General features: G+C 50.0%; 6 protein-coding genes across 6 annotated transcripts; 4 read left to right on the plus strand and 2 right to left on the minus strand.

Annotated features, from left to right (window-relative positions):
- The first annotated feature begins 596 nt into the window (after positions 1–596).
- BO79DRAFT_263719 (uncharacterized protein) lies at positions 597–2,962 on the plus strand. Its single transcript, XM_025686705.1, has 2 exons — positions 597–1,177; positions 1,218–2,962. Exons 1-2 carry the CDS (start codon positions 914–916, stop codon positions 2,559–2,561), a joined length of 1,608 nt encoding a protein of 535 aa, XP_025540864.1. The 5' UTR covers positions 597–913; the 3' UTR covers positions 2,562–2,962.
- A 33-nt stretch (positions 2,963–2,995) lies between these two features.
- BO79DRAFT_208683 (NADH:ubiquinone oxidoreductase subunit NDUFA3) lies at positions 2,996–3,887 on the minus strand. Its single transcript, XM_025682445.1, has 2 exons — positions 3,525–3,887; positions 2,996–3,420 (listed from the first exon to the last, which is right to left on the minus strand). Exons 1-2 carry the CDS (start codon positions 3,706–3,708, stop codon positions 3,374–3,376), a joined length of 231 nt encoding a protein of 76 aa, XP_025540865.1. The 5' UTR covers positions 3,709–3,887; the 3' UTR covers positions 2,996–3,373.
- A 131-nt stretch (positions 3,888–4,018) lies between these two features.
- Positions 4,019–5,754, plus strand: BO79DRAFT_171655 (dolichyl-diphosphooligosaccharide-protein glycotransferase). The gene is made up of 4 exons (XM_025679597.1): positions 4,019–4,281; positions 4,348–4,458; positions 4,522–5,222; positions 5,284–5,754. Exons 1-4 carry the CDS (start codon positions 4,137–4,139, stop codon positions 5,701–5,703), a joined length of 1,377 nt encoding a protein of 458 aa, XP_025540866.1. The 5' UTR covers positions 4,019–4,136; the 3' UTR covers positions 5,704–5,754.
- A 55-nt stretch (positions 5,755–5,809) lies between these two features.
- On the minus strand, positions 5,810–6,741 carry BO79DRAFT_208685 (PET191 family protein). Its single transcript, XM_025682446.1, has 3 exons — positions 6,641–6,741; positions 6,329–6,470; positions 5,810–6,255 (listed from the first exon to the last, which is right to left on the minus strand). The coding sequence occupies exons 1-3, from the start codon at positions 6,663–6,665 to the stop codon at positions 6,072–6,074; spliced, it is 351 nt and encodes a 116-aa protein (XP_025540867.1). The 5' UTR covers positions 6,666–6,741; the 3' UTR covers positions 5,810–6,071.
- A 182-nt stretch (positions 6,742–6,923) lies between these two features.
- BO79DRAFT_286970 (sterol esterase) lies at positions 6,924–8,767 on the plus strand. The gene is made up of 2 exons (XM_025688528.1): positions 6,924–7,193; positions 7,258–8,767. The coding sequence occupies exons 1-2, from the start codon at positions 7,079–7,081 to the stop codon at positions 8,553–8,555; spliced, it is 1,413 nt and encodes a 470-aa protein (XP_025540868.1). The 5' UTR covers positions 6,924–7,078; the 3' UTR covers positions 8,556–8,767.
- Positions 8,768–11,719: 2,952 nt separating this feature from the next.
- BO79DRAFT_10236 (putative RAS small monomeric GTPase (Rsr1)) lies at positions 11,720–13,457 on the plus strand. Its single transcript, XM_025677874.1, has 8 exons — positions 11,720–12,147; positions 12,233–12,264; positions 12,337–12,363; positions 12,424–12,503; positions 12,552–12,574; positions 12,657–12,685; positions 12,742–12,751; positions 12,861–13,457. Exons 1-8 carry the CDS (start codon positions 12,137–12,139, stop codon positions 13,282–13,284), a joined length of 636 nt encoding a protein of 211 aa, XP_025540869.1. The 5' UTR covers positions 11,720–12,136; the 3' UTR covers positions 13,285–13,457.
- The last annotated feature ends 505 nt before the right edge of the window (positions 13,458–13,962 follow it).

The following is a 13,962-nucleotide window of genomic DNA, read 5'->3' on the forward strand; positions in this document are numbered from 1 at the left end:
ATTCTCATGCGTTTGTGCCACAGTCTTCGTTCTTCGATCGGTGTTTTTCGACCATCTCCTACATGTTGAGTCCGATGGAGCGCCAACTGATTTCAGGAAAATATCAGCCGGGAGCTTTTGATGATATACAGTGATGCTGTTCACGAGCTATATGTAGATATGAGCATATACGGCGTTATTTTTTGTGGTTCGCTGGTTCTTCGATGGTTATTCGCATTGACCCAAGGGTATAATAATCGACTTACAAAGTCAAGCCAGTGTGTTATCTTGTACTTGACCCCTTGCCTGCGCGCACCCTAAACGCTGTCCAATTGCAAGTGACTGTCTGCATGCCTTGCCTTGCTCTCCGAATCGTATGCACAGAAAGCTAATTGATGTAAATCACAGAATCTCACTTGCTGAAGCAGCGTGACTCCAACATTGCTGGTATCTGCTTGTAATGATGCTCTCACCTTATCTCAATTGCCTTCAGCACATTGTGTACCGTGTTTCAATACGTGGGGAACAAGCTGTGTATTCGTATCGATTGCGACGGCATGCCGAGTGAAAGCCCGTTCCTTGTATATAACTTTTATATGCAACTACCAATACGGAAGCCCGCCTCTCACATTGTCTTTTGTTCCAACTTGTGCCAGTGATTTTGAATTGTAACACGCACCGAAGTTGGCCTCTGTTCACCCATTCACCATATAACACTTGTGTCTTTTATAATAGAGGTCCGGACTGGTATATTGTGAAGCACCGAGCAAGTTCAAGGCAACGATGCAATCAGTCACTTCTAGTCTCTCGGCGTCGTTCACAAGGCCACCTCGCTATATAATGCTCATGATTCTCTTTCTGCACCTTTCCAGAGACTGCTTCTCGCACTGCTTTAGCGACAAGTATCTGGAGAATATACTCAGTTGCATCAACTATGTCCGTCTTGGATTTTCCGCAGTACACTGATGGCGACGTTAAGCTCACCATCCACCCAGATGGTTACCGCTTGCATTCGAACAGGCTCTGCGAACACTCAAGGGTTCTGAGGTGCCTGCTAGGACCGCCAAACGAAGTCTCCCCACTGCCACATATCCAGGGAATGGATAATTTGGGTGTTTATAATCTTTATCTTATTGGCGAAGCTGCCCACAAGTTCGGGGTCTTCCAGCTTCAGGTAAGTAGACGCCCTATGATCAGAGTATATCTGTGTCAGCTGGGATTCTAACGAGCACCTACAGGTGCCCCGTCAGTTTACGAGTGAAACCAGAGGTTTTCAGGCTGTGGATTACATCCCAGTCTGGCCTATGAAAACCCGTCGGTGTTGGGAGAACATCTTTAGGATGTTTTATTTGCTGCCGCCAGTTCTCCACGATGATGGACCGGAGAAAAACTTTCTTGACAACAGTTGGAGAGTTGTTGAGCTAGCATCGGAGATCGAGGCGGAAGATTATATCTTTCCTATCCTCGGCGCAGCGCTGGAGGGCTACGAGCAGGAGCTGTATTATTCTATCTCGAATGACCCGATCGGTTGGGTGAACCTGGCCGTACGAATCCAGTCAGCCACGATCTTCAAAGAAAGTATTATTCATATTGTTGGCCGCTGGAATTACGTGACGGTTGAGGGCCACGCTTTGCTCCCTGGTCAGATCCGTGAGCTTTGTGAGAGAAAACATAGAGATCTGCAATACGACAAATGGATGATAGAAATGAACATCCTCAACCACCCCGTCGCTGATCCACATGATAGAGACATCTACATGTGGATGGCCAAAGCATTTTATCAGCAGTGGCTAGGCAACTCCATTGCTGAAAAAAAGACATACCGTTCTTTGGATGGTGGGGCTGCCTTCTACCGCGCCATCAATGCTGGTGGCAATGCCTATCTTCCAATAACCGATCCCCAGACCAACCTCATCTTACTGCCCATTAGACAAGACGAGGTTACACTCGTCGAAAACCGCCTGAATGTCTTGAAGAATGCTGTAAAGCATCTGGTTGATAACCTACTTCGGAACAGATCGCGGTTCAACCCCTTAGTATGGGGCGATTTACATTATTTGACATGTTGTGAAGTCAATCAGCATGACATCCCTTGGCTGGCAGATAGGGCTGCACATGAAGATGTAGCTCTTATGCATACCATGAACCCTGCTGTGCCCCTAATGTACAGGGACAATATTCAAATGGAGACACGTCAAATCCACACGCCTCGCATCCCCCAGATACTTATCGAGAACCCTTTGCCGGAGAACAATCCCCAGATAGTTACCCAGCGTCTCGCATCTCCCTACTCCCCATCACTGGAAATATCCCCTGATCGCAGCTCTAGTCAGCCCCGGAGTGAGCTGACCTACGCTGTCCATGAGCCTGACTTGTCATCGGATAACTCTCAAAGCAGCTTCATCAGCCCGCCTCAGTGGGATGAAGAGGATGATTCAACGGCGCGAACTGAAGCCGAGCACCCAGTGATACCGGCTTTCGATGATTTTATACAGACATATCCCGAGATGTTAAGTGGAGGAGATATTACCTTGGTAAACTATGCGAGCCCTGCCTTCATGTCTTCCAATGTCAATGTTTAAAGCCACGGACATAATACTCAGCACGATGGCTGAGAGTTTGGCTGTACTGTTTGTCTACAGCAGTGTCTTTTAATTCTGTGCTTCGGACTTTTCTTTGTTTTGCTACTTCTTTTTCGATTACATTCTCCTCTGTTTTACTATGTTCGTTATCATGTCTAGGTTTCTCAAATTCGGAGTTTTGTTTTCTTCAATCTTCTCTGATCTACTATGTTTATTTTCATGTCTCGGTTTCTTGTTTTCTGGCTCTTGTCTTTTCTCCTGTACATCAAGTTCAATGGTCCCTTACGGCGCAGTAAGGCTTCTTTCGGCGCAGTATTCCACTGGCCATCACGCATCTATCTCATGGTCATACCTCTTACCACAAAGACCAGACTCATAATACCAGCACAAACAGAATTCCGAAAATGAATAAAAAAAAGAGATAAAATTATGAACTCCGCTCTGTAACCATTTTCACATACAATAAATACACACACACACATCTTAAACCCCACCCACAGCACCTCACCCCTCCCTGCCAAAGAGCACAATGGGTATAAACATGCCCGACAGGAAGAAGGCGGAGGGGCACATGCACACGTAGGAAAAAAATAATACCCAAATACCCAGATCAAGGCTACTTCCGGACAAAGCGAGGCCCTTCGATCACTTGCTCGTTGATTGAACAGCCAGCCTCCCTTTCTTTCTATTCTATCCGCGCCGGAGTCGCACGTTGCCCATGATTCAATGCAGAGCTAGTTGTCGGTCCTGCCCATCGGTCCGTCCATCCTACCTATCCTTTCCATATCGCTATATCCGAGGTTAAAGTGGATTTACTCGTCATCGTAACCCTTCGGGAATGTGCGGGGACCGGCGGGGACTATCAATCGCAAGGCGCGAGCATGTCAGTATACACTACTAACTTCCCAAGACAGGCAGAGGCCGAATTGAAGAGTCGTCAGTGGAAGCGGGGGTGCAACATACTAGGATAAGACATAGGGATAGTCTCGGGGTCAACGTCACCCAAGGCACGTCTAAGCGGGGGCAAACCGACGAGAGCAACGGGGCCCATCGAGCCGATAATAAGGGAGTAGAAGATGGCGGGACGTTCGTGAGAAGCCCAGCGGAGGTAGCGGAGAGGCGTGGACCAGAACTGAGGCGTCGACATTGTTAAAGGATTTTCTTGTTCGTTGCGGAGGTGTTCGGGTGTGTGAGGCGGTAGCGGAACAGAATGAATATAATCAATCTGCGGATGGAATCCTCTATGGGCAATTAAGGCCGGGGATTAATTGAACCTGCGGAGAGGTAGGGCAAATTGAAGTCGGGGATTGCGACGCGGGCGAGGGGAAACGAATCGATGGAGGTTGATTGAAGGTGACGAAAGCCGCCAAAAGTGGATTTGCCGGGTCTTGGCGTTCGGTCCAAACACGTCGCCCGTTTGGGGTGTGTGTCTACGTATGTATCTACTACGTACTTCTTTCTTTTTGACGAGCTCTCATCGAACGACAAAACCATCATTCTTTTTGTGGTTCGCTCGTCGGGATATTTTGTTTCTCAGTTTGTTCCCTCCGCTGTGCGGAAAATTAGCCACTCAATATGCGGTGGTCTCTTTCCTCCCTCTTTCTGTTTGGCTTCTTGGCTGTTGTACATGCGCTCAGTAGTTCGGGGAACCGTCTGCTCGTTGTTTTGGAGGATGGATCGGAGAAGGATCTCTACTCTACTTTCTGGAGTGATTTAGAGAGTATGTATTCTGCAGGGCAGAATTTATAATTGAGTGGAATTGGCGTTGTGCTGATATATGCAATAGCTCGTGGATATGACCTCGTCTTCGAATCTCCCAAGAGTGACAAGCTCTCCCTCTTCGACCTGGGCGAGAGGGCTTACGACCACCTTCTTCTCCTGCCTCCTAGGTCCAAAGGTTAGCTGCGACTTTGGATTCGGATGTTATGCTACAGGGACACACAATTGACCGAGTGATCAGGATTTGGACCTTCTTTGAGCCCCAAGAACATCGTCGACTTCATGAACAAGGACGGTAACGTCCTCCTCGCGCTCTCGGGCAAGTCCACCACTCCCAGCGCCGTCAGCTCGCTGCTTCTGGAACTCGATCTTCACCTCGCTACCGACCGTTCGTCCGTCGTTGTCGACCACTTCAACTACGACACCCTGTCCGCGGCCGAAAAGCACGATGTCCTTCTCCTCCAGCGCCCCGGCCCATTGAGACCCGATACCAAGGCTTTCTTCGACGGAGAGGGTGTCCTTGCTTTGCCTAGGGCCGCTCCTCACACTCTCGGCGACCACGCGCTCATTGCGCCTATCCTGCGCGCTCCGGCGACTGCCTACAGCTACAACCCCAAGGAAGACCTGTCCGCGGGAGAGGATGTCTGGGCCACCGGCTCTCAGCTGGCTCTCGTCTCCGCCATGCAGACCCGTGCCTCCTCTCGCTTCACCCTGCTCGGCTCCGTTGAGAGTCTCCAGGACCAGTGGTTCTCCGCAACCGTCAAGGCGCCCAACGGAAAGGAGACCGGCACGGCCAACCAGGAGTTCGCCAAGCAGTTGACTGCTTGGACCTTCAAGGAGACCGGTGTCCTCAAGGTTGGCAAGATCGAGCACCACCTGGCTAAGGACGACCTTACTGCCGAGGACCTGAACCCCACCATCTACCGCATCAAGAACGAGACCGTATGTGCCTACTGACCAGTCCGCAACATAGCTGTCAACCCCTGCTGACGTGTCCCTATAGGTCTTCAGCATTGAGATCTCCGAGTACAGCCACGACCGGTACATCCCCTTCGAGGTGCCCGCCAACGATGCCCTGCAGCTCGAGTTCACCATGCTATCCCCCTTCCACCGCCTGAAGCTGGAGCCCACCGCCCGCACCGAGAACAGCACCATCTACAGCACGCAGTTTACCGTCCCTGACCAGCACGGTATCTTCTCCTTCCGGGTCAACTACAAGCGCCCCTTCCTCACCAACATCGAGGAAAAGCACGAGGTGACTGTCCGCCACTTCGCTCACAACGAGTACCCCCGCAGCTGGAAGATCAGCGGAGGATGGGTCTGGATCGCCGGCCTGTGGTCTGTGATCGGCGGGTTCCTGGCCTTTGTGTTCGTGTGGCTCTACTCGGAGCCCGCCTCGGCCAAGGTCAAGAAGACCCAGTAAAGTAATGTATCATCTGAAAGATCAGTAAATGAAATCTGCTGCACAATGCACGTCTTAAGAAAGGACGACCCAGCGTAGAATGCCCAAGTCAGTCTGCGTACAGACAGACCCATCCATTGCATATGTACAATCTAGTAGTATAGCATGAAAGTAAGAATACCCGTAACCCGACAATCATACACACTATCAAGGCACGGGCACATGAGCGAAGTAGTCCCAACAGTCAATCAATCAACCAAACTCCAAGCCAAATGCCAGCGAATACAACATAAAAGCACAGAGAACGTGATGTTACAGCGCGCAAGGGAAACCAGTCTGTGTCTGTCACCCACAACACCAGAATATAACTAACCCCCCTTCCCCACACCTCACAGACCACGAGTCTTCTCCGGATCCATCTGCACCTCATCACCGCTAATCTCCTTGACCGTCTCAAACGCCGGCTTGCCTGCATATAATTGCTGGGACGTGCTGGAGCCGCCGCCTTCCGTCGTCGATACCGAGATAGGCTGGTTTCCGCGGAACCGCTTGCGCATGTCGATGAGGCCGCGCCTGAAGATGAGGCATATTGTCAACTGACTGTGGGAGGGAAGACCTTGAGGGATGTGTTTTGGTCATGACTCACTTGCACTCGCTAAACCCCTTCCGCAATTGCTGGCATCGCATGGGAAGTTCGTCGACGTACGGCTCAGTCAGACATTCGCGGGGCGAGCGCCGTTGAACCATGATGCAGTCTGATTCTTGGAGACATTGCGCCAGGGCGTTTCCTATCAATTAATATAAGAATGGTTAGAGAGGTGTGAACCGGGGCATTATAGCTGAAGTTGGGAGGAGAAGGGACATTGAATGTGGTAGTAATATCCGTTCGTGGATACGTTTCCGAACATCCAAGCCGCAATTTAAGAACATGGAGGAGAGATAAAAGGATCCAACATACTGATCTCTTGGCAGGAACTCGGCATTTTGGGCGAACAATAAAGGCAAGGCCCGAATTGCTCAGCCAAATAATAACAAGTTAGGAACAACACCGGTCTGCGGCGGCGGCGGACATCTGGAGATAGTAATTTGCTGAAATCGGAAAACAAACTCAACCAAACGGGCGTTGCCCCGGATTAGGTAAGCCATCACATGAAGAAGAAGGGGCCCCCATGACGTCTGGGGGCGTGTGGAACCTGACTTAGGTTGCTTGCTCGTTCCGCTTGATTTATCCTATCCTTCTTTTTTCCCAGTCATGCGGTCTGAGTTTATGGAAGTATTGCTTCGGCGCATTATGGTTCATTACTACTACTGCTACTACCGGTGATAATTAATCTACGTGGTTGATTTGCGGACTGTCCCATCCCTGTGTGATAATAGGAGGGTTGGTCTTATCGTCATGGCGCGCGTTCCGGTCATTGGACGGCTTTTTTGGTTCGAATATTTGGCTCTGTTTGGGTCGTTGATTCTGGTGTTGCTGGAATGGGTTATACATATTATCACGTTTTGTCTGCGTAAGTAGTGTGTTCACGTTCTTTGGGGTGGTAGTGTAAAGGGGTAGTGGGCTAACTGGCGCAGCTGAACCTATCATTAGGTTCTGTTACGATCGATCCAAGAATATCTTCAACGCTTTCATTCCTCCAGATGACCCGGCCAAACGTGGCAAGGAAGAGAAGGTGGCTGCGTCGGTTGCTCTGGCGTCGGACTTCACGGATATATGCGCGCTGTTTGGGTATGAGGCGGAGGAACATATCGTTCAGACGGGGGATGGATATCTGCTTGGTCTGCACAGACTGCCCTATCGGAAGGGCGAGGAGGGGAGGAAAGTCAACCAGGGTGAAGGGAGCATCAGGAAGAAGGTCGTCTATCTCCACCATGGTCTCATGATGTGCAGTGAAGTCTGGGTCTGTCTGTCGGAGGAGCAGCGATGCCTTCCGTTTCAATTGGTTGAAAGGGGCTATGACGTGTGGTTGGGGAATAACAGAGGAAACAAGTACTCGAAGAAGTCCGTGAAGCACTCGCCCCTGTCGAACGAGTTCTGGGACTTTTCGATCGATCAGTTCTCGTTCCATGATATCCCAGACAGCATCAAGTATATCCTGGAAGTGACAGGGCAGCCGTCCCTGTCATACGTGGGATTCTCGCAGGGAACGGCACAGGCGTTTGCGACGCTGTCCATTCATCCTTTGTTGAACCAGAAGATCGATGTCTTTGTGGCTCTGGCGCCGGCAATGGCCCCGACAGGCCTCCCCAATCATCTTGTGGATTCGCTCATGAAGGCTTCGCCGAACTTCCTGTTTCTGCTGTTTGGCAGACGCAGCATCCTAAGCTCGACGACAATGTGGCAGACGATTCTCTACCCACCTATCTTTGTTCGGATCATTGACACGTCACTTCGCGGCCTGTTCAATTGGAGATGCAAGAATATCAGCCGCTGGCAGAAGCTGGCAGGGTACCTGCATCTGTTTTCCTTCACTAGCACCAAGTCGGTCGTCCATTGGTTCCAGATCATTCGACACCGGAATTTCCAGTTCTACGATGACGAAATCCATGCGCCACTCAGTATTGTTGCCAGTGAGCGATTTTACAAGCCGGTCAAGTACCCGACGAAGAACATTAAGACGCCCATTGTCCTGTTGTATGGCGGTAGCGATAGTCTCGTTGATATTAACGTGATGTTGTCCGAGCTTCCCCGGGGGACCGTGGCCAAGGAATTCCCGCAGTATGAGCACTTAGACTTCTTGTGGGCGCGTGATGTGGACCAATTGGTATTCAGCCATGTCTTCGAAGCGCTGGAGCGGTACAGCTCCGAGAATCAGAAAGGGACATTAATGGAGAAGGTTAATGGTGCCGCGGGCACATATGTACCGGCATGAAGTACGAGGTTCTGCACCAATGAAGACACGCATAATCTAGAGGGAGATTCATACCCACCATCGCCAAGTTTGACAGCTTGCGTGTTTCGACTCGCGGATCTGACTGTCTCAGCAGATCGCGATACGATAGACAAAGATCATTGTTCGCCTTACTTTGTATAATTGTTTGCCTATAAAGATGTTTGTTTAGCCTTGATTGTTTTTCTGTACAGCACACACACTATATCAGCGTCTGATATAACCTCAACACCGCCAAAAATTCCACAAAGACAATAGCGAAACAACGCAGTCCGGATGCCTCGAAGCTGGCAGACTCCAATGACCTTCATGGATACTTCAATACGAAGTACTACTTCGTTGCCTAGATAGATTCATGATAGATCGGCTCCCTACCCCTTCAGTGACATACGTCATATGTATCAAGCAGCAGCGCATTTCTTCAGATCCATATGCAGGGAGATGGTCCCAGTGTCGGGTCTGGTCTTGCTCTTCCCGTCCCCGACGCCTCACATCCACATGTGATGCATAGACCAACGCGTCCCCCATCACATCTGCACTTCCAGCAACCAAGCACGACCCAAACCAATGTTTGTGCAGCTCGTCCCCCCCAAAGAAAATAATTATTCCAATGTGACACATCAGCTTGGCTTTCAATCATGCTGATACAACCGCCCAAGTATCCGTACCATCCTCCTCCCCCTCCCTCCCCGGTCAGGTGGTTTATGAGATATGGATGGTCTGATTGCCCTAGCGCACCATCAATGCGCGTGCACATCGGTCCAATATAGATTACAGAATATAATAAATTAATGATAGGCACACAGACAGCCTGCCTCCCGGAAGTTGGGGACCGGAAGTCCGGTGGCGGTGGTCCGTACGTTTTATCTCTCAGGACTTAACAATCCAGTCTACCAGTGGCCCTAGGTCTAGTGCTGATGAGTAGCGATGGTGCCTCCCGCTTAGTTTCGGGGGTGCTTCCGTCCCTGGCAGACTAAAGTTGAGTCGGGTTGAGTTGGCGTCGGAATCTGCTTCCGGTTCCTGGAATCGGGCACATCCCGATGTCCTTTTGTTTTTTTCTCTTGCCCTTCTTCTTCTTCTTTTCCTTTTTGACTTCTAGGAAGGGGATGTTTGGTTATTGGCTTGGGCTTGCTGCTGACAGGTAATTTTTGGGGCTTAGATGAATAACCTGCATGGCATCGTATGAGAAGGGGGGTTTGTTTCTTGTGACAATGATGATGGAGAGAGAGATATTATTGCCATGAGAGGGGAAGAAGAAGATCGATCATTATGCTTGTCCTCGGGGCAAGACGGATGTGGGTTTTGGGACTTTTGTGAGCGATGTTCATGAGGTCTCTCCTGTAGATAGAGAGACTCACAACAGAGTGAGAGAGAGGAATGGTGTACTCTGTACTCTGTACTCTGTACTATTGCTAGTTTCTAGTTAGATAGTAGCACATCCAGTTAATATTTATTGATCAGTAGTCGCCATGGCCCGTCCTGCCTGTCCGGCGTCTATCTATCTATCTGCTTTATTTTTTCCTCGTCCTTGCAGCGGCTAACTAGTCTTGATGATTTCCCCGTTTCCCTGTTTCTGAGACATTGCTAGGTATCTAGTAGCAATTGGAGCCCGGCTGAGTGCATGTGAAGCTGAGTGTGAGGGTAAGAGTGTGTGTGTTGGCGCTGAAGAATTCGAAGTAAGGTAAGAGGGAATAATCCAGGTTCAGCTTCCATCGTCCATCCTGTCATCCCCATCATTCTCCATTACTCAATCAATCATCCTTTCCTCCAACCCACACCCACTCTTCCAATTCTACCAATCCACACACCTCCCTCTCTTCCCACCCCTTCAAACATGCCACATCCTCCCCTTCTGCGAGGCTCTGCTGAGCTCATCAGGGCTGCAGATCTCGGGGGCGGCAAAGAAAGATGACTACTGTATGAGAAGAAGAGGAAGAAGAAAAATCCACCGGATCAGGGGATAAAGGAGGGAGCGAGATTCAATTATTGGCCAAGCCATGCCGCGCCCGCCCCCTTCTTGAGGGAGAATGGATGGATGGATGGATGCGCTGGGCTTTCTGCCCCCATCCGCTGTGATCAGTTGCTACCCTCTACGGTTTCCTGCCAATTCGGAGGTAGAAGGACGGAGGGGGGGCGAAGGAGCAGGGAATTGATGGAAAGAGAAAGAGAATGAGAGAGGGAGACAGAGAGAAGGAGGGAGAGAGAGAGGCTGATACGATCTGATCTGATCTCAGACTCGAGAAATCGAATGATGGTGTTGTATCTCTTTCTGCCCCCCTCCCTCCCTTCTATCTCTCTTTCTCTTTTCTCTTTCTCTGCCCTCGAAAGTGATGCCCGTCAAGATGGGGGTCAACTACTACTTCCCTCTCTAGCTTATAACACCACAGCCAGCACCTTGCTCTTGCTCTACTATCCATCTACTTGTTTCTTTTCGTTCTGGATCATCGGGACCCAAGCCATCAAGCTGCTAACTAACCTCGACTGTACTAGGGGCTTAAGGTTTAATCCAGAGTCGGCCGCACAACAAATCGCCGTTCGATTCGAGGCTCACCGCCGCAATTTGGGAAGAGAGTCCCTGCCGTGCCTTTACTTTTTTTTGACTTTTTTTTTTTTTGCTTTTCCCTCTCGTGCAGTTCTTCAACGGGGGTCTTCAGGGATTAGGAAAAAGACGAAACCGAGAAAAGAAATATCTCAGAAACAGCAATTGATTCGATTGTCTCTCCGTTAGGCCGTTATTGCATCATATCGTCATCTTGTTGTGCTTGTCGGTAAGCCAAATTCGACGTTCTTCTCTGTTGCTGCTCTTCTTCAATGGAACTTACCGATCCTTTTCCTGTCCTCCCCACAAACCGAACCAGTCCGTGTTCGCTGACTTAGCCTCTGCCTACTGCTCCTCTGCTACTGCTCTGCTCTGCTCTGCTTTGCTTGTCTGGCTCTCACTCAACTCACTCACTCACTCATCCTCTCTCTCGTCCTTTAGTAAACTACTAGTGTCTTTTCTCTCCCCCAAAAGTCACCGACCGATCTGTTCAACAGCAGCTATCCTTCCCTACCTTCCCTCCTCTCCTCTGCTCTCCACCTCCACTCCCGCGCGGCCTTGCTTCAGACCGTCCCTTCTTCTGGCGCTTCCATCCTGCCAGCTCCCGGGGAATTGGTCGGGAATTGATTGGCATTGAGACCGATGTAACGGATCGCGTGTTGCTGCCCTTGCTCTCCCAGCACTTCCTCCCCGCCCACCCCCCTCAAAGGGAGTCCAGTCCACCTCCTTCCCTCCTCCCACCAACCCCCAAATTCCCCAATCTGCTTAATTCAATTCAAATCATCGGCGCGCATTGAACCTGAATCCACCGTCCACTCGATACCCTCACCGAGACTCGACCCTCATCTGTCGCAGCATTCGGATCGGGTTTAGTCTACATTCCAGCTTCGACCACTGATTCCGCCCCAGGATCAGACAATATAATTGTTGGCTTAGAAGTTACCGGAAGCCTATCGGAGTCGACTCTTTCATTTTCGCATCGAATCATACTCTTTCAATCGCCGAATACGCGGCTACCGTTCCAATGCGGCCCCAGTAAGCTCCGCCCCGGACTTTCTATTCCACTACAAACAACCGATCGGAGGTCGCCGCAGTCGCTAACATACTGGATTTATCATAGACGGGAATACCATATCGTCGTTTTAGGTGCTGGTGGGTACATACTTCTGTGACAGACTATGAGAAAGGTGCACCGCTGACCATCGGCCGTTGTCGGCGCAATAGGAGGTGTGGGAAAGAGCTGTCTTACTGGTATGCTCCTGGTCGCATATACTTGTCGGGTTCTCTGTCATGGTCGCTGATGCTGGGTAGCTCAATTCGTGCAAAATGTCTGGATTGAGAGTTATGACCCGACAATTGAGGATTCATACCGGAAGCAGATCGACGTGGATGTGAGTTTGGCTTCGTCCTTGTCTGGAGATAGTCACTGACATTTCTAGGGCCGGCAATGTATTCTGGAAATGTATGTGTTGTGCGCAGCGCATTTATTCCATAGCGCAATTACATCACTACGGCTAGTGGAGATAGCTGACTGTTGTATCCAGACTGGACACTGCAGGAACAGAACAGTTCAGTAAGTCTCCGTGGACACGGTCGCATTCAAATTCTCTAATACTAACATCTTCTTAGCGGCCATGAGGTAAACAATGCGCCCACCCTGGATCCCCTCCCCCTCCCCGCCCACTTATACGGGACGTTACCAACCGTTGCCATTTCGGGCCCCCTGCTGACGTTGGATCGCATTCCAGAGAGTTGTACATGAAACAAGGCCAAGGGTTTCTGCTCGTATTCTCGATTACGAGCATGTCCTCGCTGAACGAGTTGTCCGAGCTCCGCGAACAAATAATCCGCATCAAGGAGGATGAGAAAGTTCCCATCGTCATTGTGGGCAACAAATCCGACCTGGAAGAGGACCGCGCCGTGCCACGCGCGCGCGCCTTCGCCCTCTCCCAAACCTGGGGAAACGCTCCTTACTACGAAACGTCGGCCCGTCGACGAGCGAACGTCAACGAAGTCTTCATTGACCTCTGCCGACAGATCATCCGAAAGGACTTGCAAGGAAACTCCAAGGGCTCCGACTCAGATCGCAAACGGGAAGGTGGCAATCGGCAGGACCGTCGAAAGGACAAAAAGCGCCAGACCCGGCGTAAGGGACCCTGCGTGATCCTATAATTAGTCCTACTCGCGACCTTTCCCCAACACGACGAACGTACCACCGAATAAACGAGAGCAAGCGCATGGGCTAGCCCCCTGAACACTTACTATCTTATATCGCTCACCATTACGCACATGACTTATCCACTGCTCACTGCACATACCCCGTCTACAAAGCTTGTCTAATGTCGAAACACCTACTACTATTACTACTTACTACTACCACTTATTCACCCACCCCTTACCTGACTTTATCCTATGCCATGTTTCATCATACGCCTGTCCACGTGCTCCCACGATAGATATATGTGACTTATAGCCTCGAATATTTTTGTTTTCTTATACTTATCTTCTCCTATTGCTATGTCCTACATTACTACATTTTTGACTTTTACGCCGGAGGAATGGAAAAGTGTAAATTTGATCTCTTTCATTCATCTACCACTTTGGATGCTTCTCTTGTGCAAATGCAAACAGCGAGACTTTCTTTCTTTGTATCTTTCTAGCTTTCAGGATGTTGACTGCGAGAGAAAAGAAGCAGAAGCAGAATTGGATAGATTGCTCTACAGCGATAGGAAGAGAGATGAGATGACTAACCCCGATTGGTTTTCAAAATAGATATGTCGATCTCTTTTATGTTTCCTTGTGCTATTAATGGACTCTTGGACAGCTTGTAAGCTGTATTGTTTCATTTAG

Source organism: Aspergillus costaricaensis (assembly GCF_003184835.1).
Source record: "Aspergillus costaricaensis CBS 115574 unplaced genomic scaffold BO79scaffold_12, whole genome shotgun sequence".
NCBI classification, from domain to species: Eukaryota; Fungi; Ascomycota; class Eurotiomycetes; order Eurotiales; family Aspergillaceae; genus Aspergillus; species Aspergillus costaricensis.